This window comes from Ambystoma mexicanum, chromosome 2p (genome assembly GCF_040938575.1).
Source record: "Ambystoma mexicanum isolate Mex_15411 chromosome 2p, UKY_AmexF1_1, whole genome shotgun sequence".
Lineage (NCBI taxonomy): Eukaryota > Metazoa > Chordata > Amphibia > Caudata > Ambystomatidae > Ambystoma > Ambystoma mexicanum.
Window position 1 is genome coordinate 1,416,026,958 of NC_090923.1, and position 27,143 is coordinate 1,416,054,100.

Below are 27,143 nucleotides of genomic sequence, written 5' to 3' on the forward strand. Positions count from 1 at the left end.
CTCATAAAATCTACCGCCCTAGGCCAAGGCCTAGTTGTCCTTATTGTAAATATGTCACTGAGAGCTCATGATCTGCCAAGACAGCTAGTCAACCATTCAAAGTGCGACCTCTGACATGTGACCTTGAGCTCTAGAGACCCCCCCTTGTTGGTCTTGTTTTATGTGCAGAGAGGAGGGGTTGTTGTTGTTTTAATAAATACATATTTGTTGAAAATATATTATAGCATTTTCATGTAGTTTACTCACAAACTGCCTTATTTCTAAAACACACACATCTCTTCCAAGGAGCAAGGAACATATGAACTTTCTTCCTGCTACAAAGTTGGTGACAGATAGCTCGGTACAAGAACCACAGTCTTCTGTTTAATAAACATCTGCTTCCTTTAAAATTCCAGGTATGAACACGTAATTTCGGTCGGCGATCCACCAGGAGACAGAGTTTACCTTACTACAGTGAGTTTGGACACTAACTGTCAGGCGTTTGAAGCAAAATGGCCAACCCTTCTGCAGAACACGAAATGCTTGAAAACTTAGGTAAGTGACTTCCTGGTTGACCGGAGACTAATGTTGAAAGGTTGCTTTCTAAATGAATAATAAACAACACAAAGTACTATTTAAATTGTAGTTTTATTCCTTAACTTAAGCAGGTGGTTATTGCGCAGGCACACAGGAATTCTCCCTCCGTGCCCGTACCTTCCGTTCACTTCCCCTTCTCTGGCGGGCTTTCCCATGCTCCACCCTCTTCTATGGCCCTCACCCGCGCACATCATGTAGTAATGTAATGTATGAGCACAGCGCTCATCACCATATTTCGCAATTTCCAGTTGCCAACCTATAGGTAAAATATGGGTGGGACTTCCGGTAGAGGCATTTGGCTCCTCCTCTACACATGTCATATTATTGTCAGCTTGTTAAGCAGTGACTCGGGCATGACAGGGCCTTTTATGTATTAGCCATATGGCCTGGGACAATAACCTTGTGGGACTGATGCCTCTGAGGGGCATCAACAACTTCCTCCAGAGAACGGGAATCCTCCCTGAGAGGTTCCCTGGGAACTGGTGCTTCGAAGAGAGTCATGTCACGACAATGGCCAGCTCACAGTAGGGTGCAGATTACTGGAGACCTTCTGATGTAGGCAGACAGAGGAAGGGTGCAGAGTTAGAACAGCCTGGAGGACTACAGAGGGGTTTTACCATCTTGGTGTCAGTAGGGCTCCCAAACGTACTGTCCCGCCTCTCCACTTCCTGCAGACACAGCATTCTGGGTATGATACCAGCAGGAAAAAGACACTTCTCACAGCAGCCTGGATGAGACCCTTGACAACAGACTCTCTCTGCTGAAGCAATCTGTTGGAGCATCTTTCCTGTATTGGGGGGATGGTTTGCTTCCGGGGGTTGCTTCCCTTATCCTTCCCCTAACTTGATTCATCTTTGACCTCCGAGACAAGAAGGATTCACACGAAACTCTGTTGTGAATACAGTCTTTTCCAAAGTCTTCTGCCATAGAGGTGAAGACAGCAAGCTCCAAAGAAGAGGAACGCTCTTCATAACCATCTCCAGGGCCCATGTGGGATGAAAAGAGGACTGGGCAGGGTCTACTGCAACTGTGGCACTGGTACTCAAGACCCTGCCACAGGTGACAGGACCCTGCAAGGTCTCTCTACAAACATTCCTGACTGGGAAGGGTAGAAGTAAGGACTCACTTGCCCCCGAGAACCTCGACTGGGTCTCACATTGACTGCAAAGCCCAAGAAGTAGCCAAAAGCCTATTCTTCACCTCAAGACACTTTTTTCGAGCTGGCTTAATCATGCTGGACTCTCTTCCGGCTGCTACAATATCTGCATTTCTGCATTTGGCAATCCAAGCAATCATTTGTATAACCTACTGATGTTTGCAGATGATTCCTAGAAAGCCTTATTAATGCAATAAGTGGAAATGAAAGTGGGATGGTCTAGATCCACCTCCTAAATTCCAGAAAGACTTTGGATGGCTCCCAATACCATGGCGTAGATGGAAGGCTGAATTTGACAATGGAAATAGATTGTCTGCATGTAGGAAAAAAGCAATATTCATGCACAACTTAGGTTCAGAGGGCCGAGAAGTCTGCATAACCCTTCCTCCAATATTGGCAGCTCACGAAGGAGAGGGTTTAAACATCTATGAGGAGGTGGTGGCAAGAATGGTAAAGCAATACAAAAAGAAAGACATTGTTATCTTGGAAAAAGACAGAGGTTTTACACTGGGGATCAGCTCCAGGGAGACTGTCATGACCGCAGCCTCCAAGGAGTCAGGTTTAGCCCAACTGCCTCGGAAGCTGGGTCACAACTTCATTTCCAGGCACCCATCGGCTCCCATAGGGGCCTTATGGACCTTGTCCTGGCGCCAGTGGCGCCAGGCTCATAAGGGGACCCAGTCCCGGCACAGGACGTGCCGGGCTCATGATGTAAGGAATGGTGCTTGGGTGGACCTACCTGCTGCAGACCATGCTGCTCACTCACCTGCAGGATGAAATCCTCATCCATCCATGGCTGGAACTACTTTACCTTCTGGGTGTGGCCAGCGCCACTCCCTGGGACTGGATACTGGAACTATTCTGGAAGCTGGGACTTCTTACCTGGGCGAGGCTGCTGTGGAAGGAGACACCTAAGCACTCCAGTAAGCTATTTAAACCACGCCCGATCAGAGCAACGTGCTTCGCGTTATTCTGCAATAGCAGCAGGACACTCACTGTGTCAGCTCCAGAGAATCTTCAACTTCTGCATCTGGGGAAGAGAAATCCGCAATCTTACCTTCTGAAATACCATCTTCGTCTTCAGCAGCATCTGAAAAGGGAAAAGAACACCAGGTTAGCACGAGATAAAAACCAGCGCAGCACTTACCCAGTCCATCGGTGCATCTCAAGCCACGGGCTGCAGCTTTCCATTTTCCGGCAACCTGTGGAAGCACAGACATTGGTTAGTAAACCTCCGTGAAACTTTCCTTACCTGCGCTGCATTCTTCTCGCCTCCGCCGACGCTGCTACTCGCATCTGCAAAACAAAAGGACATCATTAAGAAATACAAAACTCCATCTATACGCACGTGTTTTGGGCAGCTCTCATCTTTTTCACTCATCGGCGCATTCCTCGACATCCATTTTTCTACCCAGCTGCTTCTGCGACCTGAAAAAGGAAAAGAGACATTAAGAAGTGCTTTTAACTTCGAATTGACATTTTCTACTTACTTGCCTGCAATACCTTCGCCATTCCATCGCTCTCCGGACCTCCATATTCAAGCAACCGCCGTTCGTGCTGCTAACAACGGCCTTGCTCCAAATCTTCATCCTCTGCAACCAAGAGGCTGGACAATTAACCAGTGAAGTAACTGGTTTCGGCGCCCCTGCACAGACGCAGGATGGAGAGCTCCGCTTTCACCTACATAAGGTGAGCACATTTAGCCTACGAACTACTTGGGGAGGACCAGGAAGGGGAGGCAGCTTGCCCAGTCAGGCTTATATATCCATATTAACCCCTTGCTCTCATAATTGCAGACACCTCACCCTTCAGATCAAGATCTCAGTGAGGAAAGGGCCTTTCCAGGGTGGCATTCGAGGCCTGCGCGTGACCCTAGAAGACTCCGAGAACCCCCAGCCCAGACCTGCGCCTCCGAGGGATTCAGGTGAGCGTTACAGAACGCGAAGCCTACCGCAATTTTCCCACCCAGGCGCAATGGAAACCTCGGACACAGATCAACTGGCTCAATTGCTTGGGGAACTAAGGGCAGAAGTACACGCATCTCGCCAAGAAACAAACGCTTTACGAAGGGAGTTGATCATTGCCAAGGAACGGACGGATGATCTGGCCAGACAGTTGCTACAGGCTCAAGCGGGACAGACGCCACTGCCTCCCTATGGAGGGGGCTGCACTCCTACAACCTCAAGTAATCCGGTGCAAATTAATCTGCCAGGGAATGTGCCTTTGGCCCCGCCCGAATGTTTTTCCGGTGATCCAAAGCGATATGCAGTATTCATCAATCAATGCCGCTTGCACTTTCTGTGTAGACCCGCCGCATTCCCAACGGGCCAAGCCAAGGTTGCGTTTGTACTTTCCTATCTTAGCGGTAGTGCTGCAGATTGGTCCATTCCTCTCGTGACACAGGATGACCCGCTCCTCTATAACTTTCAAGACTTTCAGACCAGTATGGAAAAGTTGTTCGCAAGACATTCACAGGGGCAGGCCTTGGACAATGAACTCCTGTCACTCAGACAAGGTAATCAGGATCTCCTGGCTTACATAGCGTCCTTTAATAGACTGGTGGTTGAGACCAGGTGGCCTGAAGATAAGAGAATCACGCTCTTCTACAGAGGTCTACGTGGGGAACTTAAAGACGTTTTAGCACAGGTGGTTAATCCGCCGCAAGACTGTTCAGATTATATCGACCTAGTAGTCCAATTAGATCATCGGCTACAGAACAGGAAGACCGATCGATCCAGATTTGAAACCCGGGTACTTTCAAGACCTCAGAGCTCCGCTAAAGGGAATGACTCTGTGGAACCAATGCAAATAGGAGTAGTAAAAGGACCATTAACTCAGAAAGAACGGGAAAAAAGATGGCAATTACAGCTGTGCCTATACTGTGGGAATTCTGGACATTTCCTTCGTGATTGCTCAGTGAAACCGGTCAAGAAGACCGTAGGAGCTTCTGATAAAAATGCTGAGAAACTGGAATCGGGAAACGACCTCGCCCGACAAGCGTAGAGGTCCGCTTGCCGAGCGTTAAAACCAGTTCCTTGACCTCGCATTTGGTAATGCCTATGGTCCTCATAAGTCCCAATAGACCAGATCGCATGCATGCTATCAAAGTATACATTGATAGCGGAGCAATCGGTAATTATGTGGACCAAGATTTGGCTACCAGGATGGATCTTCCCCTACGTCCCAAGATGGTAAAGGACGTAATCACTACAGTGGATGGTACTGAAATAGCTTCCGGACCAGTTTCTCATACCACCATGGAGGTAACGTTGTTATGTCAAGACGGACATCGGGAGAAGATCGTGTTTGATGTAATCAAGGCCCCGCAGTTTCAGGTGATTCTGGGAATGCCTTGGTTGGAAAAGCACAATCCTCAGATAGACTGGCGAGCCAAGGTAATTCGGTTTCCAGAATGCGCTTCAACCTGTTATCCTCAGCCCGAAATCAAGCTAGCAGCCATCACTTCCGAGGACCCCCGATTACCTCTGGAATACCAAGAGTTCAGCGACGTCTTTCAGAAAGATCAAGCCAACACCCTGCCTCCGCATCGGTCATGCGACTGCCAGATAGACCTAATACCTGGGTCCACCCCTCCGTGCAGTAGAATATATGCCCTCACTGAACCAGAAAACCTCCATCTCAGGCAATACTTGGACCAGTACTTGGCTAACGGATTCATCCGCCCCTCGAAATCCCCGGCTTCCTCAGCTTTGTTCTTCGTCCCGAAAAAGGAAGGTGACCTAAGAACTTGTATCGATTATCGCGCCCTGAACCAGATTACAGTCAAAAACCGATACCCGTTGCCCTTGATTCCTGAATTATTGGACCAGGTAAAAGGCGCCTGCATATACACAAAGTTAGACCTCAGAGGAGCTTACCATTTGGTACGCATTAAGGAGGGCGACGAATGGAAGACGGCCTTTCGCACTAAATATGGATTATTTGAGTATCAAGTAATGCCCTTCGGACTATGTAACGCACCGGCCGCTTTCCAGTTTTTCATGAATGATGTCCTCAGAGAACTTATTGATGTGTGCGTAGTCGTTTATATTGACGACATCCTGGTATACTCAGCCTCAGAAACTGATCATCGTAGACACGTCACAGCGGTTTTACAGAGACTTCGCTAACACCGCTTGTTTGCTAAACTGGAGAAGTGCACCTTTCACGCAAAAGAAGTGGAATTTTTAGGGTTCATCTTATCACCCAACGGAGTTCACATGGACTCAAGAAAAGTGGATGCTATCACCAAATGGCCTTCCCCAACTTCCGTGAAAGGTGTACAGAGCATGTTGGGCTTCGCTAATTTTTACCGAAGGTTCATTCCTGAATTCTCTCGGGTAATCCAACCTATCACGGCTCTTCTGAAAAAGAATAAAAAATTCGAGTGGACTCCAGAAGCCGAACAAGCCTTCCAAGAATTAAAAGCCAAATTTATCTCTGCTCCAGTCTTAAGGCATCCCCGTCCAGAACTTCCCTACATCGTCGAGACAGACGCTTCCAGTCTTGCAATGGGGGCGGTGCTGTCACAAAGAGACCCCGAAACGCACCAGTTACACCCTGTATCCTTTTGGTCTCGCAAATTTTCGGCCCCTGAGATCAACTACACAATTACGGACAAAGAACTCTTGGCAATTAAGTCCGCCTTTAAGGCCTGGCGGCATTATCTCTTGGGAGCCCGGCACACAGTAACTGTAATCACGGATCACCGTAACCTCCAGTACCTGAAGTCAGCTAAAGCTCAATCTTCGAGGCAACTACGCTGGGCTTTATTCTTCGCAGAATTCGATTTTGTAATCACATATCGACCAGGCGTTAGGAACGGAAAAGCAGACGCCCTTTCCCGGATAGGGGTAGACGAATTTACAGCTAATCCGGAGCCGGTGCCAATAATTCCTGAACAAAAGATATTAGGAGCAATCAACACACTATCCCTCGAAAAGATTAAAGCAAGGGTCAATCAACTAATAACTCCCGAAGACTCATCGAATTGGCAATTGAAAGGAAAGGATTTTACAATAGATCAGAACCTATTGTATTTCCAAGGAAGACTATTCTTACCCTGCGCTGACTTACAAAAACAGGTCATCACCTGCTACCATGATTCTCTAATGGAAGGACATCCTGGAGTTGCCAAAACCTCAGAGAAAATTAAAAGGCATTTTTGTTGGCCATCTTGGAGGAAAGATGTTAAAGAGTTTGTGGCTTCTTGTGGTATCTGCGCACAAAACAAGAGTCAGAAGGAAAAACCAGCAGGATTACTACGTCCAATAGACATTCCACCAGGCCCTTGGCACACGCTCTCGATGGATTTTATCACGGATTTACCCCCTTGCTCCGGATACAACACAATTCTAGTGATCGTGGACCTTTTTTCAAAAATGGCTCATTTTATCCCACTGAAGGGTTTACCTACAGCTTCCATTCTAGCTCGAGAATTTCTTGAAAACATTGTCCGGTTGCACGGTTTCCCTTCAGTACTAATCTCTGACCGAGGGAGCCAATTTATTTCCCATTTTTGGCGGAGTTGTTGTCGTTTAGCACAAATTGATGTACGACTTTCCACCAGCCATCACCCTCAAACCGACGGGCAGACTGAGAGAACTAACCAAACTTTAGAACAATATCTGCGCTGCATGTTGCATCAATCCGAGGGTACTTGGAAGGATGTCCTTTGGATTGCTGAATACGCTTACAATAATTCAATCCATTCTGGGACGGGAAAAACCCCTTTTTTCCTGCTGTATGGAAGTCATCCTCGAACCTCAAACCTGGACCCACCTCAAGCTCTCGGAACACCCGCTGTTGACCATCTGCATGCGACGATAACTCAAGCATTTAAAGAAGCCACAGCTCATCTTCAACGAGCTAAAGAATCATACAAAAAAGGAGCAGACCAACATCGAAAAGAGGCTCCTCAATATCAAAAAGGAGATCAAGTCTGGCTGTCCACTAAACATTTATCTTTAAAAGGGCCACGCACCTTCAACCCAAGATATTTAGGACCCTACTCGATCACGGCCGTGATTAACCCAGTGGCTGTCAAACTAGAATTACCTACTCGAATGAAGATACATCCTGTCTTCCATGTTTCTCTCCTGAAACCTGTGCAACCCGGAACCCGTTTGACTAAACCTCCTGAGCCAATCCAAGTTGACGGAGAATCCGAATTTGAAATTCAAGACATCTTGGACTCCAAAATTTCCAAATCAAAACTATACTACCTGATTGATTGGAAGGGATATGGACCCCAGGAGAGATCTTGGGAACCCTCAGAATATGTACATGCACCTCGTCTAGTCCGAAAATTTCATCGGGCTTTTCCCAACAAGCCAAAACCTCCGGAAAAGACAAGCTTGGGAGGGGCCTTGAGGGGGGGTGCTGTCATGACCGCAGCCTCCAAGGAGTCAGGTTTAGCCCAACTGCCTCGGAAGCTGGGTCACAACTTCATTTCCAGGCACCCATCGGCTCCCATAGGGGCCTTATGGACCTTGTCCTGGCGCCAGTGGCGCCAGGCTCATAAGGGGACCCAGTCCCGGCACAGGACGTGCCGGGCTCATGATGTAAGGAATGGTGCTTGGGTGGACCTACCTGCTGCAGACCATGCTGCTCACTCACCTGCAGGATGAAATCCTCATCCATCCATGGCTGGAACTACTTTACCTTCTGGGTGTGGCCAGCGCCACTCCCTGGGACTGGATACTGGAACTATTCTGGAAGCTGGGACTTCTTACCTGGGCGAGGCTGCTGTGGAAGGAGACACCTAAGCACTCCAGTAAGCTATTTAAACCACGCCCGATCAGAGCAACGTGCTTCGCGTTATTCTGCAATAGCAGCAGGACGCTCACCGTGTCAGCTCCAGAGAATCTTCAACTTCTGCATCTGGGGAAGAGAAATCTGCAATCTTACCTTCTGAAATACCATCTTCGTCTTCAGCAGCATCTGAAAAGGGAAAAGAACACCAGGTTAGCACGAGATAAAAACCAGCGCAGCACTTACCCAGTCCATCGGTGCATCTCAAGCCACGGGCTGCAGCTTTCCATTTTCCGGCAACCTGTGGAAGCAAAGACATTGGTTAGTAAACCTCCGTGAAACTTTCCTTACCTGCGCTGCATTCTTCTCGCCTCCGCCGACGCTGCTACTCGCATCTGCAAAACAAAAGGACATCATTAAGAAATACAAAACTCCATCTATACGCACGTGTTTTGGGCAGCTCTCATCTTTCTCACTCATCGGCGCATTCCTCGACATCCATTTTTCTACCCAGCTGCTTCTGCGACCTGAAAAAGGAAAAGAGACATTAAGAAGTGCTTTTAACTTCGAATTGACATTTTCTACTTACTTGCCTGCAATACCTTCGCCATTCCATCGCTCTCCGGACCTCCATATTCAAGCAACCGCCGTTCGTGCTGCTAACAACGGCCTTGCTCCAAATCTTCATCCTCTGCACCCATGAGGCTGGACAATTAACCAGTGAAGTAACTGGCTTCGGCGCCCCTGCACAGACGCAGGATGGAGAGCTCCGCTTTCACCTACATAAGGTGAGCACATTTAGCCTACGAACTACTTGGGGAGGACCAGGAAGGGGAGGCAGCTTGCCCAGTCAGGCTTATATATCCATATTAACCCCTTGCTCTCATAATTGCAGACACCTCACCCTTCAGATCAAGATCTCAGTGAGGAAAGGGCCTTTCCAGGGTGGCATTCGAGGCCTGCGCGTGACCCTAGAAGACTCCGAGAACCCCCAGCCCAGACCTGCGCCTCCGAAGGATTCAGGTGAGCGTTACAGAGACTCTATTGATAAATTCCTTGCTGCTCTTAGGGGAATTGCTGTGAGATGTAACTTTGGACAATTTCAAAATGAAGTATTGAGAGAGAAATTGATGGTGCACACCACAAAAGACCAAATTAGGGAGAGTATATGGGAAGAATCTGAACCATCCCTAGATGGAGTCAATTGCCTATCCAAGAGTATGGAAAGCTCATCTGCAGCCTGCAAGAAGATTGATAATGAGAAATTACAGATCACATGTAAATATGCGCTTTTGAAACTAGGAGGGACAAGGCATGTAATACTGCAAAGGATGTAGCCAACAATGGCCACTTATCACATTGCAATGTCACAAACTTGTCCAGCTCTTGGAAAGATCTGCAATGTATGTAAAGGAATTGGACACATTGCGAAAGCGTGAAGGAATAGGAATTTCAGAAATGCTACTACGAGACAAAGGAAAGAAGCAGCAGTCATAAGTGAAGGATTCATGCACAATATTTGACAAGAGATGCCTGAAGAATTTGTCTGCGCACAGGAAGGGGGTGTTAATGGTGTGGGATCCAGATGAAGACTCCGCTGAATTTGCAAGTATTGTGAGACCCACTTATTGTTTTGTTATTGGTTTCTTTTAGGGCACAACATGCCCGAAGACCTCAGTGTTCTGCAAAGAAGACAGATAGCTAATGAGGTCAAAGCTTGGGAGACAACACCAAAAGTTGAGCTATCCTAATCATTAGAAGTGAACAAAAAATGTCTTGATGGCTCTTTTGAAGCCTACGAGGCATGATGCGTTACCAATGCAAATGGGCATGTAATTCCAGAGAATAGGGGCCTGAGCAGAAAAGCAGTGGCCACCAAAGTTATTTAGCTTAAACTGAGGAACAAGAAGCTTAAAGTGGTCAATAGACCTAAGAATGCGAGTAGCAGGAGTTCTAGTTATTTTATTAGGCAGGTAGCGGGGTGCTTGATTGGATAGGCATTTATATGACAGGGTCAGGATTTTATGGCAGATGCGATGGTGAATTGGCAGCCAGTGTAGATTTAGTCTTGACTGGGTAGCATGATTGCGCGGTCCCAGATTACAGATAGTCCTGACTGCTTTGTTTTGGACTACTTGGAGACTATGAAGATTTTTTTTGGAGGTGCCTGCAAGTAGGACGTTACAATAGTCAGTACAGGAATTGGCAAGCGCAGCAGCTAAGGAGGCGATGTGTATGGGACACAAGTAGGGTTTAATCTGTGTCAAGAGCCTATTAACATAGGAGCACAACGTTTTTCTTTGGGAAACATGTTGGTTCATGGTAAGACCAGACTTTAGAGTAACACCAAGGGTTTTTATAACCATAAGTTCTGTCTTGTCATTATTCAGTGCTCATGAGTTATGAATCATCCAGTTTGGGATCATATCATAGATACTGTTCACACGAAGGTCGATATTACAGTGTCCGTCCAATTCCAGGACAAGCCGAGTGTCATCTGCATAATTAGTGTAAATGACACCAGAATTGTCAAGCATATCACACAGTGGACAGGTATATATATTAAACAAAATGGGCAAAAGGCAGGCACCCTGCAGCACTACACAGGAAAGGGGCTCCGGAGGGGCCTTAAAGTTGTCAATGGCCACTCGTGCCATTCTGGGCCCAGGAAATTAGGCAAACCAGGAGGTTGTAGCTCAGAGCAGTTGACTTGGTGTCTCATCCTGTCCAGGAGGAGAGAGTGGTCCACCAAGTCATAAGCGGCCGAAAGGTCAAGTAAGACCAGGAGTGCAAGCTTGCCCTTATCAGCTATTTCAGCCAAATTGGAGTACAAGTCGATCAAAGCTGTCTCCGTGCCATGCATTGCACGGAATCCAGATTGACGAGCACTGAGCAGACCGGATTGTTCAATGCGGTCTTGAAGCTGTAAATAGGCAATCCTGTCCAGTATCTTCATTAAAAAAGGGACGTTTGTGATAGGATGATAGTTGTTAACATTCTTAGGGTCCAAAGTGAGCTTTTTCAAAGTAGGTGTTAGGGATTTTAAATGGAGTTTTTTTATTCTTTTTGATCTATGTATGAAGAATTGATAAAAGTTTGTAATAAACTATGAAATCAATAAAAAAATAGGTGTTATACACCATCCTTCAAGCGGGATGGGACAACAGATGTATTAAGCGAGGAGCTAACAATTTTGGACAGAAAGGGAGCAAGCAGGTGGATAAGGCTGGAAGGGCAGGTATCTGAAGCACATGATGTGGGGTTTAAGTTCTGAGATAATCTTTTTAATAGCATCCTCCAAGGTAGGTGAAAGGTCAAAGAGGGGAACCTCACAGGATATGTTAGATCTGTTGGAGGATTTATAAGTGGGATTAGGTTGCACAAGAGGCACATTTTTCTGTTAATGATTATTAATGATGTTACTTTGGTGGCTTTTTATTTCATTAAAAAAGCCTAATTGTAATTCAGTGCACCAAAAGTCACTGGTTTGAACAGGGTGACTCTCCCTATTTTTACCTTCAAGCTCCCTAAGGACTTTAAAAAGTTCTCTTTTGTCGGATTTGGCATTTTCAATTCTGGTTTCAAAATATGATTTCTCACTAGCAAGCAACGCTTTCTTGTAATGAAGGGCTCCGGCTTTATACTTGCATATAAATCTGGGCAATGGATCCTTCCTCCAAATTCTTCCCAAGAATATTTTCTGTTTCCTATCATCCAAGAATTTCACTGTAAAAGCAACATGAGTAGATGTCACCACTTTCTTCTTTTTCATGAGAAGAGGGGCAAGTGTATTAATGGCTAGTAATACATTGTTCTACCAGTAAACTAGTATCATTAGTCGGAAGGCCAGAGGGCAGTTGGTCGGAGATAAAAGCCTGGAAGGCAGACTAGGACATGTTATTTAAATTTCTGGACAGAAATTCCAGAGTGGGAGAGGGGGTAGTTCTTATGCAATTGAGATTGGGGGTGTAGAAATTGAACCAGTGGCAGATTCAGGTTAATTACATATGATCATTCTACACAGTATGTACAAAGGAGAACTACAGGGAATAGTGGGGCTACTAAACCCGGTTACTAGGATGCCATGTGCATACTCAGGTCAGCAAATAGGAATGATCAGCTGGTTCATGCAGGAACTCAAGTTCAAGGATAGGGAAATAGCCTTCAAAGTGAATGTTGTTGACAAAGGGCCTCCCATACTGAGCTGGAGACACCAAGCAGAGTTTAGCATGCAGTTGAAACCGGGTGCCTGAGACCAAATATTAACAGCAGGTTCATTGTGTCCATGATGAACAGCAGGACCTTTTCTCCCATTTGGCATTTTTGGATTAAATCCTGAGCATGCTTCATTTTACACACTTTTCTTTTTTATTGAGGCACCTATTTGGGCGGGGTTATCCTGTCGATGGACCTCAGCGCCCTTGGTTGTGTCCTTGTAATTATCTTTTCAGGGTCGCACGGGAAAGTAACTACGCAGTACTTGGTCCCTCAACTCCGTTTTGTTAAGTAAAACGTTTGTGTAGTTACATTGACATGACCCCATGCGCCCACATTTTACCAAGAAAAGATGACAAATGACTCCCTTCTCAGTGTTAAAAAAAACTCTTGTGGTTTTATTTTTGCGATTTTAAGTGTTCTTGGTGCCCTATGTGATTACACGTGTTTCGAAGACTTGCTCGTCCTTTTCAAATCAGGGCTAAATGCTGCTGGTTTGATAATGTATTCTTTAGGTCGTTGGGCTAATTTCATGGGTTAAATCCCAGAATCATCTTGACTGTTAAGTCTCGTGCAAAATTGTCCTCCTCCTTTACAGTCAAGATGATTCTGGGATTTAACCCATGAAATTAGCCCAAAGACCTAAAGAATACATTATCAAACCAGCACCATTTAGCCCTGATTTGAAAAGGACGAGCAAGCCGTCGAAACACGTATAATCACATAGGGCCCAAAGACAACTTAGAATCGCAAAAATAAAACCACAAGAGTTTTTTTAACACTGAGAAGGGAGTCATTTGTTATCTTTTCTTGGTAAAATGTGGGCGCATGGGGACATGTCAATGTAACTACACAAACCTTTCATTTTACACACAACTCATTTGAGAGACTTTACATTCAAGATGCTTGCATTGTGAGCTGAGGTTGCACACATCTGAATGCTTGGGCACCATGCTGTGGCCCGTTTGGAGTGACGTTTTAAAGGAGAACCTTATGTGTTCGAGAGGTCCACATTAAGCCCTTGGAGCAGTTGCTGCTTAGAGGAGCTGGAATTCACTTACATCAAATTAACTGTTTAAAAATTGTTCATCCAATCCGGAGGAAAACATTATCCACAGTGGAAGTGTTTGCATGTTGAAACTAGCGAGGAGGAGACTGTTTTAGCATCCTCTGAAGAGCTCAGTTTAGAAGAAAACTGTTTATTTATTTTGCTGCTGTATTCATTACTTTAATGTACAATTGGTTTCTTTTTGTATGTTTTGGCCTTATTGTGCTTTTGAATTGTATGAATTTCATGACATATTTTCAGCCCATTGCACTTTATACATGTACACTTATCATGCATACTGCATTTATAACATTGGTGATTTTATTCATTGTTCCTAATAAATTGTACATAGCAGATGCTAATCCCCCATGGAGTCCTGTTAGACTCCATGAATGGGGATTGGACTCCATGAATGGGGATAAACTCTGTCAACCCGGCACTCATGATCCAGTGGTAATACTGCCAGATCAAGTGCCGGAAACAGTATTACCATTTGCCAGTACCCTGGCGGAATTACCACCAGGATACCGGCAAAGTTGTAATGAGGGCCATTGTCTTACAATTTCCAGAATTGTTCTCAGAGAAAGCGGGAACGTTCAACGGATATCAACACCACATCAGACTAAAGAAGGAAGCACAGCCGTTTAAAGGAAGAGTCAGGAAGGTACCTATGAGACTATTAGGACCCCTGTAAGTGTTGCTGCAAGACATGGTCAGGCAAGGTATTCTGGAGGAAGCAGAGGGTGCGGAATGGATGGCACCCATCTTTCTTGTGATGAAACTGGATGACACCATTAGACTACGTGTGGACCTGAGAGGTCTCAATAATATTGTGGTTGAAACCCATCCCATGCCCAATATAACCTAGATGATCCACAGTGTTCAAGATACCACTATTATCTTAACTATAGACTTAAGAAGTGCTTATCAACAAATCGGATTGACAGAAGAGAGCAAGCAACTAACACCGTTTATCATACCATGTGGATTGTTTCTTTATAATGGGATGCCTCTTGGGCTGGCCTCTGCAGCCTCCATTTTTTAAAAGCTATTAGGGAATACTCCGAAGGTAATTTACTTTCAGGATGACATTCTCATATACAGTAAAGATGATGATGAACATACAAGGAAAGTCAAAGATGTACTGAAGGAACTCAAGGATTGTGGCATACTGTTAAGATGCAGAAGCGTAAGCTATAGCAGAAAGAGGTGGAATATCTAACACATAAATTATCAAAAGAAGGCATCAGTTCAAAGGAATTGTTAGTAAAAGGCATTATCGCAGCACCAGAGCCCAAGGATAAAACTAAACTGGTGTCATTTTTGGGAATGTGCAAGTTTTACACCAAGTACAGGAAAAATGTTGTAGCAATTGTTGAACCACTCAGAGAGCAACTACGGAAGGGAGTAAAATGTAAATGGAAGGAAGAGCAAGAAATAGCATTTGAGTGGGTGAGGGAGTGAACATTGAAAGCACCTACACTCAAACCATTTGACAAGAAAAAGAAAACAATAACTACTCTTGATGCCAGTAACAAAGTGACACAAGGGGGTGAGAAGTTAGGAGAAATGACAACATGTTTTGCATCAAGGAATCTATCAAACGCTGACTAAGCTTATTCAGTGATAGAGAGAGAGGTATTAGCATTATATATGGGGTGCACCATTTATTGTGAGAACTGATCATAAGCCTTTTGTTTCACATATTGAGTGTTAGGGGCATCACCAAGGTTGTTTAGGATAGAATCAAGGCTAGTAGAAAAAGAACTATAAAATAGAATTTAGTGAAGGACAACATAACAGAATGGCAAACTGTTTGTTGAAAATACCTCTTTTAGAGAAACAAAGAGATGAGTCTGGCATGATGGGAAATGGAGAATTGTCCATGGGAAAAGTGTGTGTGTGTTGGCTGGTAGTGCCATATCCAAAGAGAGATGGTTGACAGCACAGAATGGTGATATAGAAATGCAAGAAGTATGAAAATATGCCCTGGAAGGTAGGCCGCTTCCCAATATTCAGCCAGGAAACATAAAACCTTTTGGTACAGTGGGAGAAGAATTGTTGTTGGTGTTGGGAATACTGAAGAGGGTAGAGAGAATAATACCTTCAAAGTATGTTAGGGTACAAATAATAGCAAATACGCACATTGGCCACTCTGGTATGATCGGTACGAAAGGATTGTTCAGAGAGAATTTCTGGTGGCCAGGAATGGGTAGGGAGATTGACAGATAAGTTAGAGTGTATGTGCAATGTAACATGAGTGAAAATATATTAATTACTAGGACTCCACCATTAGATGTGGCAGAGATACAAACAGAACCATGGACTAGAGTGACAATGGGTATTATAGGACCATTTCACAAGGTCAAGTCGAGGAAGAAGTATGCATTGGTATTGATAGAGTATTATACCCATTTTCCAGAGGTACAATTTGCCCGAGAGATCACGACAGAGGTGGTGATAAAGTTCATAGAGAATATATTTATCTGAGATGGTGTACCCCATGAGATAATCATGGATAATGAGACACAATTTGTCTCAGAGAAAATGACTAAAATTGTAAGGGAGAGTAGAATTAAACACGTCACCAGACCATTGTACCACCCACAGGCAAGTGTGCTGGTAGAACGTTTGAATCAAATGATCAAGGTAACTGTATAATTGAGTAGGATGTTGAGATTGGAGTTGGAGAAGATTTGCCGAATATTATATGCTCATAGAGTAAAGAAACATGTGTCCACCAATAGATCACCATTTCAGTTGATGAGGGGTAGGCGTGACAGGGATGCCAGGTATCCAGGATGATTGATTTTAAGAGATATTGAAGGAGGACAGAAAAGAGGTCCATACATAGTGGATGATGAAATTGTGGTGAGGAGGAAGAGTAATATAAAGGAACAGTATGATAGGAGAAATTGTGTGGGATATTTTGGTGTGCATGGGTGATATGGTAATAAGGTTGCCATACTCAGTGTATAAGGGTGACACCTACTATGCCCACCCCACACCCCAAGGGGGGATATGGTGACCAGAAAAAGTGTGCTGAGACATGATGGACTTTGGTGGAATTTGAGCAGGTTTGCATAATGATCAGGCAGAAGGAGTTTGTCAAGAGAGGAGAAGGATGTAGCTGTATCTATTACTCTTAAGAATAAATAAACAATCCTTTGTATAACCTACCGCTGTCTGCAATTGATTCCTGGAAAGCCGTATAGCAGAGCCCTCAACTGTAGGCATTTCCCATAGGGATAGGTAGACTATTTACAACACCTATTTCCCCTCTTGTGCTGCAACCTATATAATACAGCTGAGTCCCATGAAAAACTCGGTCCAGCTGTCACATAGTCACTGACATGGCAGTCATCTCTGAGCCTGTATACAATGCTCTGTGTGATTTGTATAATGTTTTAAACTAGTCATCTCTCCTAGTAATTAAATATTCAACTAATTCTAATGACTGTTCACATGCAATGTAATCCTCTTTGGATTTTCATGTTTGCACAGACTACGGTCTTCCGAAGAGCCTTCCATCCCATAGCACTTTGAAGCCAAAGCAATGGTAGTAGGTGTTATACAAATATCAAATAACATAGCATGCATCAAGTCGTTCAAGTAATAAATAGTGAGTGAATAATATCATACACATAATGCATATCCTTAATTATAGTACCCAATAACCAGATCAAGCGGACTAGCAAAATAAAAGAACATAGTGAGTTTGAGATTGGCTCCCTCCAGAATCCACACTATTCACCCCAAAACCTTCAATTGGTGTGCATACCATTCCGTAGTTCATCTCCATTCAGAGTACGCATCAAGGGGTCCTCATCTGTGGTCTTTCCTATTATTAGTCTTAGTCATCATCTTTATTTTCAGGTTTACACGTCCATAAAATGTGGGAAATATTTCCCAGTTATCTTAAGGTCTAGAACTACCTTGTCACAGATTGCATTAGTCTACCTCGATTCTTGCATGGCAATCATATAATTTATCCATTCATTACACTTCGGACGCATTCAACATCCGGCACATAGAAAGTCTTCTTCTAGCCACCAGGAGCGCTAGTCTGAGAAATCTATTATTATAACAACTTTCTACTATGAAAAGGCCCAACAGACATCCAGTGGGAGATAGCAGGGTCACATAATTTCTTAATGAATTTCACCTAGAGTTTTCACATGGTCTTCCCACTATGTTCCAATCTCTGGAAACACTCAAGTTATATGAAAAAACCTGCCCACTCAGAGCTACACATAGGGCAATTAGCTGACTGAGGTGAATCATACTTAGCCCATATAGTCAGAATACAATGCAATCTGTGAATTCATTTATACTGAATCAATGACAGTCAGTAATTATGAATATGTTTCTAGTCAATAGGCAAATCTGATTTCAATTATCCTTGTCTATTATTCCAGTCAAATCTGCATTTCAGTTAGTCAGGGCAGGATGCATGGGAACAACTCTGTTATTCTGTACATGAGTATACATTCTAGAAATTAGCCCACCAGTGGATGTTGCTTGCACTAACCAGCTTGTCCACTACGGATATGATCTCCAGGAGCCTCTTGAAATCTGCCCAATGCTCATAGAGTATATCCCCCAATTTAAAATGGAAAGGCTTGTCACACATTCTTTGTTCTGGAAACATAGGTATTCAAGTCTATAAACACACCATTAATCAACAAATCCTCCCTTATCAATATGTTTCTTTTTTGCCCATCCTTAAGTATCCTGTTATCAAATGATACTCCTAACCGTTGCACCTTCCGGCATGAGAGTTGTTTTGCAACGAGAACAGGGTGTAATTATGTATCTCCTACGAAAACCCAGACATCCTCTTCATTACTGAACCATGGTTCTCTGACGACTTCCTACCCACCCCACACAAGGCCTTCTCCACAGGAAACTCCCTAGTCATTCACAACAGATCCAGCAGAGCAGGGGGAGTAGCCATTCTCCACAAGAAACTTTGCAGGCTCCCTTAGTGATTCCCTAGCGGCCATCCGGATCTCTCACCCTTCGCATACCCTGCTAGGAGACCTCAACATCTGGTTTGACACACCCTCCAAACCCATGGCACGTACTCTTATTGACAACGAAGCCCTCATATTCTGCCTCTTGTTTTTCTCCGCTCTGCTGATCACTTCCTACTCACTGTCCCACCTACTCCTTGTTCTCAATCCCATTTACGTTCTTTCCAACTTCTTGCCCCACATCATTGGAACCTTCTCCTGCTACGCTCCATCACCTCTTACTCCTCCTTCCGCACTTCCTTGAAATCCTACCTACTCCAGTCACCTACCTAACAAACAATGGCTGCTTCTGATCATTGTTCAGCCACATGCTTCTATATCACTGTTTGTTTCATGGTAAATTGTTCTGTATGCTGTTTTCTGATGTAGGATTCATGATACATCTCACTTTGCTTTGTATGTACTACCTGTTGTTCTATGTAAAGCGCTTTGGATAAAAGCGCTATATAAAATTCAATAAAATACAAATACAAAATACAAAATGACCCAACTTGTATCAGGATTCACCCACATAGCATGGCACACCACGGACGCAATATTCAGCTCCACCGATTTGATCTCCCAATCCTTCACCTGCCCCCTAGTATGGACTTCCCCATTTTCTTCTCACTTATGACGCTTTCCCCCCCTCGCCTCCCCATCTCCGACCCTTCTCCTCATGTGCCCCTTTGGAACAAGGTCATTGTTTCCCTGGACCTGGCTTACTCCCTGCTCTCCTCCCTTCCAACCCTCCATCCCCCGGGATGAATACCATCTTTCGACCTATTCAACCAATGGCTCACCCATTTCAGATCCTCCTCTAGCAGACCAGGCCCTTCTCCAAAGTGGTTCACTACCTCCGTCAAATCGTTCAACACCCTCAACCACCACCTGGAACATAAATGACGGGCTGACCCTTCCCCCATAACAATGCCAGCCTTACCTGGTGTAAGAAACTCATGGTGGCAACAGTAAAGAGACACAAGTGATCACAGTTAGGGGTGTTTGTCTCAGGAGGGGCCTGAGGGTAGAGGCGTGCCCACTAAGCCAAAGGGAGAAAGGCACACAAGAAGCTGGAATACAAGGAGTCCTGCAGACAAGAAAGGATAGGCAACAGAGGCTGCGAACAAAAAGGGGCAGGGAATACAAAGATAACATATACGTTGGGTTCCCTCTTGGGGTGTATGCAGAATGGGGAAAGAGTGTTCCACGGAACTTGGGAAACTCCAGCCTTCTGAACAGATTGTTATTACGGGGACCCACTCTGAATGCTCATGGCTAGGAGCAACAGTAGTGGGTGTCTGTATCTGAACTCTAAGGCACGAACAAGATAACAGTACTCAAGACTGAAGCCTGTACAGGTCCAGCAAGAAACAAACAATGACTGCTTCCTGAAACAGGAACCAGTTCGTGCCATTGTTTACAGTGAAGTACAACACTGAAACGCGACAAGGGAAGGGGCAGAGATTGCCTGCTGGAAATCCAGCAGCCTAACTCTGTACATTGGAATTACATAAAACACAAGTGAAGACAAGAACCAAAATATCCAGGGGAAAAGGAAGTCAAAGAGAGCAAGGTTCAGGACAGAGAACCAGAAGAAAGGAAGGGCAGAAAACTAGTATCTAAATGCAGGGAACGGCGACCGGAAAACAGTACACGGGAATCAAGAACGGTAACTGAGGGCTGGAAAGACAAAAGAAAGCTAGCAGGTAGAAATTAAGGAAACAGTACAACTGAAGTGGATAACCAAAGAGAAGGACTGAAGACTTAAGGAGGTCAAGGACAGGAATCATGAACAGAGGGCTGCAGGCAAGGAAGAGAGCAAGGGAGCAGCAGCTAGGGAACAGATGGCTGCAAACAAGGAAGCAGGGCTGCAGTATGGGAAGCAGAGAGGTGCAGGCAAAAGCCAGGGGAGAGAAGGCTGAGAAGCCGGGCTGCAAGGCAGGAAGCACAGGGCTCAGGAACAAGAGCAGGAACTGCAAACCACAGGGCACAGCAAATTTCCAAGGAATAAGGTAACAAAGGGCTGGTAGAAAGCTCAATGCAAGAGACCTGTTCTCCTGCTGTCAGCTGCTTAAATACTGACCTGCCCTGTGCTGAAGTAGGCTAATAAGCAGCACCTGGAGCAGCACACCTGAATGTAATTGGCCTCCACCCTCTCTAGTCCTGGGAAAGCGAACGCTGCACTATTGTCTAACGCTTCTGGGGATTGTAGTGCTAGAACTGCTGCATAGGAATAGCCAGGAAATGGGAACTGCCACAAGGTGCATTATGGCACATGTAGTTTGGTAAAAGAAAATAAGAAAGTTCCAAAGCCTTGTAAACAGAAAGTAAAGACAATAATCTGAATAGGTGTTGTCCAGGGAGTATTACGGAAACAAATGAGTCCCAAATAGTCTACGATGGGTGCCAATTGGTGCGCCAGTGGCATAATCGTGACAGTTTGTTAAACTGTATGCAGGTTGGAAAAACGCCTAATCAAAACCTAAATCTAAGATGGGAGCAAGCCATCAAATGAAAAATAAGGCAGTCCTAGTGGCGTTGTGTGAAATCATAAGGGCCCATACTAAGAAACCTATTGCCAAATCTTACAACTAATATAAAAAGGGTGTGGGATAGTCTTCACAATAAGAAAGAAGTGTTCTTAAACAATATGTCAGGATGCGGTAGCTTGGGTCTCGCTTCACCACACTTTGAGCGCAGGCTAAAGTGGGACCTTGGAGCACAATACACCTTCGAGCTTCCCCAGCACGAGACAACAGTTCCGCTTTCAGCTCTCAGGGCTGCCGTCGGCCAAGTCTCGTTTCTCTTGAAAGTCACTTGCCTTTCAGGGCCTGACATATTTCAAATAGCAAAACAAAAGTTCCTTTAACCAAATAAAAGTTCTTTAAGGTGATAAGGGTTCACCCTTGGGTCCCCCTCTTCTGGGCGCTGACCCTCTTGTTACTTCAACTTAAAGTTTCATTCGCACGGTAGTGGGGCGATGAGGATTCACCTCTGGGTCTCCCTCTTCTGGGCGCTGACCCTTCTCAATTTTATTGGCAGAAATAAAGTTCTCTTTACAAATTAATGCGTTTCCTTTCAATAGTTGGGATGATGCTTCTTCATCCCTGGATCCCCCTCTTCTGGGCGCTGGCCCCTCTCGAATCTTTCAGCCTCCCTCTGCCGGGTTCACTATGGTTTGTGTCCCCCTCTCCTGGGTGCTGACCCTTCTCGATTCTTTCAGCCTCCCTCCATCGAGTTCACTATAGCTGCTTTGCAGTTTGCAAATCTTAATGTCTTGTTAAATAGTTCACTGTAGACATCTCTCTACCGGGTTCACGTTTGTCAGCACACTGTTTCTTTGGACTTTAGACACTACCCCTCTTCTGGCATCCCTCCTTTGGGTTCACTCTTGCCGTTTCAATACTTTCAACATGGACAGGATTTACTTCCCTTTTCCTTTCTCATTGCGGTATTCACTTCCTTTGCTTCATGATGCGGGATTCACTTCCTGTACTTTTCTTAACTGTTTGTAGATCAACGCCTTTCGATTGTACGGGGATTTTGTTTGACCTCCTGCATGACCATTTGACCTGTCTTGGCAGCTCTCCTACGGCCTTCTGGTATCTGTAGTTTTGCTCAATATGGTATTGACCCGCGTTTCTCGATTTGGCACCCCTGTGGCTCCGTTTCTCTCGGCAGCTGGTCTTCCCTTCACACATATACAGTTGTTTGATCTTCTCTTAACGTGCCACTTTGTGACTTTCATTCAACACAGCCCAGTGGTTATTGGTTCCCCCTTCGACTCACCGGGTGTGATGAACCGCCTGGCTTTTCTCTTCACTGGAGTCAATGCCGGTACCATGGTTGTGGGAGCTTCCCTCACTCCTGCTTATCAGTCCGGTTAAGAAGTGTTCTTAAACAATATGTCAGGATGCGGTAGCTTGGGTCTCTCTGCGCCATGTTTTGAGCACGGGGCAAGATGGGATCTTGGAGCACAATACACCTTCAAGCTTCCCCAGCACGAGACGACAGTTCCGCTTTCAGCTCTCAGGGCCGCCATCGGCCAACACTTGTTTCTCTTGAAAGTCACTTGTCTTCGAGGGCCTGACATATTTCAAATAGCAAAACAAAAGTTTCTTTAACCAAATGAAAGTTCTTTAGGGCAATAATGGTTCATCCCTGGGTCCCCCTCTTCTAGGTGCTGACCACTCTTGTAACTTCAACTTAAAGTTCTGTTCGCATGGTAGTGGTGCGGTGAGGATTCAACCTGGGTCGCCCTCTTCTAGGCACTGACCCTTATCAATTTTATTGTCAGAAATAAAGTTCTCTTTAGAAATGACCTTGTTTCGTTTCAATAGTTAGGATGATGCTTCTTCATCCTTGGGTCCCCTCTTCTGGGCGCTGAGCCCTCTCGAATCTTTCAGCCTCCTTCCACTGAGTTCACTATGGCTTGGGTCCCCCCCTTCTGGGCGCTGATCCTTCTCGATTCTTTCAGCCTCCCTCCACCGGGTTCACTATGGCTGCTTTGCAGATCGCAAATCTTAATGTCTTGTTAAACAGTTCACCATGGACATCCCTCTACAGGGTTCACGTTTGTCAACACACTGTTTCTTGGAACTTTAAACACTGCCCCTCTTCTGGCATCCCTCCTTTGGGTTCACTCCTTTCAAAATAGACGGGATTCACTTCCAGTTTCCTTTCTCATTTTAGGATTCACTTCCCTTGCTTTCACAATGCGGGATTCACTTCCCTTACTTTTCTCAACTGTTTCTAGATCAAAGTAGTCTAGATTGTATGGGGATTTCGTTTGACCTCTTGCATGACCACTTTGACCTGTCATGTCGGCTCTATTGAACACTGTTTCTCAATTTGGCACCCTTGTGGTGCTAGTTCCCTCTGCAGCTGGTTTTCCCTTTACACATATACCCTTCTTTGAACTTCTCTTAACGTGCCACTTTGCGACTTTCATTCAACACAGCCCGGTGCTTATTGGTTCTCCCTTCGACTCATCGCCTGTGATGAACCGCCTGGCTTTTCTCTTCACTGAAGTCAAGGCCGGTACCATGGTCGCGGGAGCTTCCCTCGCTCCTGCTTATCAGTGTAGGTACGATGTGGGTCCCACCGGCATCTGCTGCAACACATTGCTTCTGTTGTCCTCGGTCCTTCTGTGGAGGTTTCACAGGTCTGAGTTGAAAAGGGCAAGGTTGTATTGTTCCTTGCAAGCCTCTCGATATTTGCCACCTTTGTCCTCCTCTTGAACTGCCGGGTCTGGATAGTCGTTTCGTTGTGCTGTCTGCCTCGCTCGTACTATGCTCCTTTACTCCACCTTTTATCCCTGTGGTGGAAGGGAAAGGCCCATCAGATGTGTGTGATTCTGAACAATTGCCTGATATGGCCTGACCCTTGTATTGGGACATGTCAGAAACGGCTCTGGAGCCATGTACATCACTGATTGTGCCTTCCACAAGAAAGGCCATGAATTCCCCCATAACAAACTCTCTTGCTACCAAACCAACAGAAACATCAGATCTGACACTGCCCACCTCCTGAACATATGCCATCCCTAACCTGGGCAGATTCTATTTGGACAGGAAGGTTTTGAGAGCCTTCCGAAACCGCAACAGTGACTGGCAGGATCTAATCTCCACAGGTAGCTCATTACATAATTAGGTCCATAGACTCCAACTCTCCTATCACCTCTGGAGACTAACACTGTACGTGGGATACTCAATAGCAGCTTATCCCCTGAGCGTTATGCTCTTGGCAGGGTAGTATCGGTGGAATTAGGCACTGAGGTACTCTGGGGCCAACCCATTAACACATTTTAAGATTAAGCAGGCCACTTTAAATGTAATTTGATCCTCAAACGCCAAACAGTGCAGGGTTCTGCGGAATGGGGAGACCTGTTCCCTTTTACCCAACCGGCCCACCAGCCTCAACGTGCCATTCTGGGCCTTCTGTAGCCTGTATATTTGCTTGGCCAGTATACCCACCATCAAACTGTTACAGTAATCCAGGTGGGTGTTTGTCATGACCCCCACAACAGCCGTGTGATCTTTCGCCAGTAGGAATGGTAACACATTCCTGAGCATCCGCAGAGAGATGTAAACTGCCTTAACGTTAGCCCCCACCTGGACTTCACTTCCAAGATTCTCCTGCCAAACACAGCCCAAATTCTTGATTTTCGAGGCAAATTGTAGCTTCTGGCCAAGGATGTGAGAGGTAAAGGATTCCTTGGCATTCCAAACTCGCTGCTTGGGCCGAGCAGAATAATCTTGGTTTTTGCTGCATTAAGCTGCAGTTTATTGTTGGCCATCCATCTATCAATGTCTGCCAGACACTGATTAACTTTAATGAAGGCGTCCTCCATATTCTTGGTCTCGATATAGATTTGAGTGTCGTCGGCGTATGAATGAAAACTCAGACCATGACACCTCAGTATATTTAGGACTAGGCGCATGTAAAGATTAAAAATCAGTGGGGACAACGACGATCCCTGTGGGACTCTGCACCTCAAAACAATAGGTTTGGAGATGTAACCCATGAATGATACCCACTGGGATCTATCTGCTAAGAAAGATCTAAACCACTCCATGGCCTGTTCGGAGACCTTCCCCACTCTCCTAAGACGATCGAGAATGACTCCATGATCAACTGTGTCGAAGGCCACTGAGAGTTCCAGCATCAACAGAAGTGTTGAACCGCCACCGTCTGCGAACTCCAACAGATCGGCATGCACTGTCAGCAGAGCTGTCTCTGTCCCATGCTTTGGACAAAATCCCAATTGGAGTTCGTCCAGCAATCCTTCTTTTTCCACAAAGGTTTGAAATTGGGAAGTGACCACTTTCTCCAACACTTTGGCTGGCCAGGCCCGCAACTGGGCGGTAGTTTTTTAGAACGGCAGTATCCAAGTTTGATTTTTTTTTAAAGTGGTGTCACTGTCGCATTATTTAATGCATCAGGCACCTGGCCCTGTGTCATGGATTTGTTTACAAAGGTGGTCATTAGGGGTGTAATATTCAGGGGTAACCGCCTAGTGGTGCAGGCAGGCAACACAAATGCAAGATTATTGGCTGGCTTAAGTTTTAATATGAGGGGGTATATCAGTTCCCCTCTGTCACAGGTTGAAACCTAAAACTCCCCTCTGCCCCCCCATTTGCCAGTGCTACAACATCTACCTGTGAGTTGGAAGGTCCCACCCACCCATCAAAGCCTTGATACTCTGCTGTATTGCTACAATCTTGTCCTCAAAAAAGATATTAAAGGCGTTGGCCTGTGCCTGGGATGGACCGAGGGATGCAGCAATGCAATTTGGCTTACAGAATTTAGAAACCACTGAGTACACTTCCCTTGGCTGGTTCCCAGCCCGCTCGATCTCACCATGAAGAAAATCCCTTTTAGCCTCAAAGATGGCTGCCTTATAGGTCTTTAGTGCCATCTTCGCCTTATTGGCATGGTCTACCAACTTACTTATCCTCCATAACTTATTGGTCTGTCGCACCGGCTTTCACAGTGGGACCAATAAAAGGTTAAACCAAGGCTTCGAGACCCTGGTACTCTTTAATCTCAGGGGGGCATAGTTGGAGCAGATCTCTTCCAATATTATGGTACCCGTATTAAAGTATTCCTCGCTTGGTAGCATATTGTCAATACTTGCCAACCTTGTCTGTACTTCTTCGCCTGGGATCTTAGCTAGATCCCAGGCTTTACGAGTAAGGGTGGGAGATCTGGCAGACTTTTCTCCTGTCTGCTTTTCTTCTATAGCTAAGCCAAACATTTGAGCGTGGTGATAAGACCAGAGAATAGGGACATTCTTGTAGAAAACTGTGCACTTCCCCCTGGCCAACACCAAATCCAGGCAATGCCCTTTGACATGTGATGGCAGTTGACAGTATTGATAACCCGTTGTTCCCCAATAGGTCAAATAATTCTTTAGAGTCAGAATGCATACTGCTATCCAGCCAGATGTTCCAGTCTCCTACACATAGGAGTTCGTTATATCTGCTCCTGGGCAGGGTCAGATGAATATCTAATTTCTCCAGAAAATTCCCTGCTGGTCCAGGGGGTCTATAGCCCATTAGTACCCCGACGAGAGACAATCAGAATGCAACAAGCATTCTGATTGGCTCTCGCTAGGTCCCTACCTGGCCGGGAATCCCTCCGTCGGGATTCCACGGCCTTTGTCCGCGGCGGGGGGCGTGGCAGCCCCTCAGCCAATGAGGAGGCTCGAAGCAGGGCCATCCCCGCTCCGAGCCTCCCCACGGCTGAGAGGCTACCTTCGCCCCCCGCCGGGGACTCAGGTAAGTCTTTTATTTTATTTTTTTTATTTTTCCCTCCCCTCCCTCCCACCCGCCCCCCCAACTTACCTTCTTGATCCTGCGTCCCCGGCGGGGGA

At 45.5% G+C, this 27,143-nt stretch overlaps 1 protein-coding gene across 1 annotated transcript in view; it reads left to right on the plus strand.

Moving 5' to 3' along the window:
- Window positions 1–400: 400 nt before the first annotated feature.
- The window catches only part of LOC138567569 (uncharacterized), a 197,869-nt gene continuing 171,126 nt past the window's right edge, over window positions 401–27,143 (plus strand). The window contains exon 1 of the mRNA XM_069645921.1: window positions 401–534. Within this exon, the coding sequence (XP_069502022.1) occupies window positions 492–534 (43 nt within the window). The 5' untranslated portion in view covers window positions 401–491. The remainder of the gene's footprint in view (window positions 535–27,143) is intronic.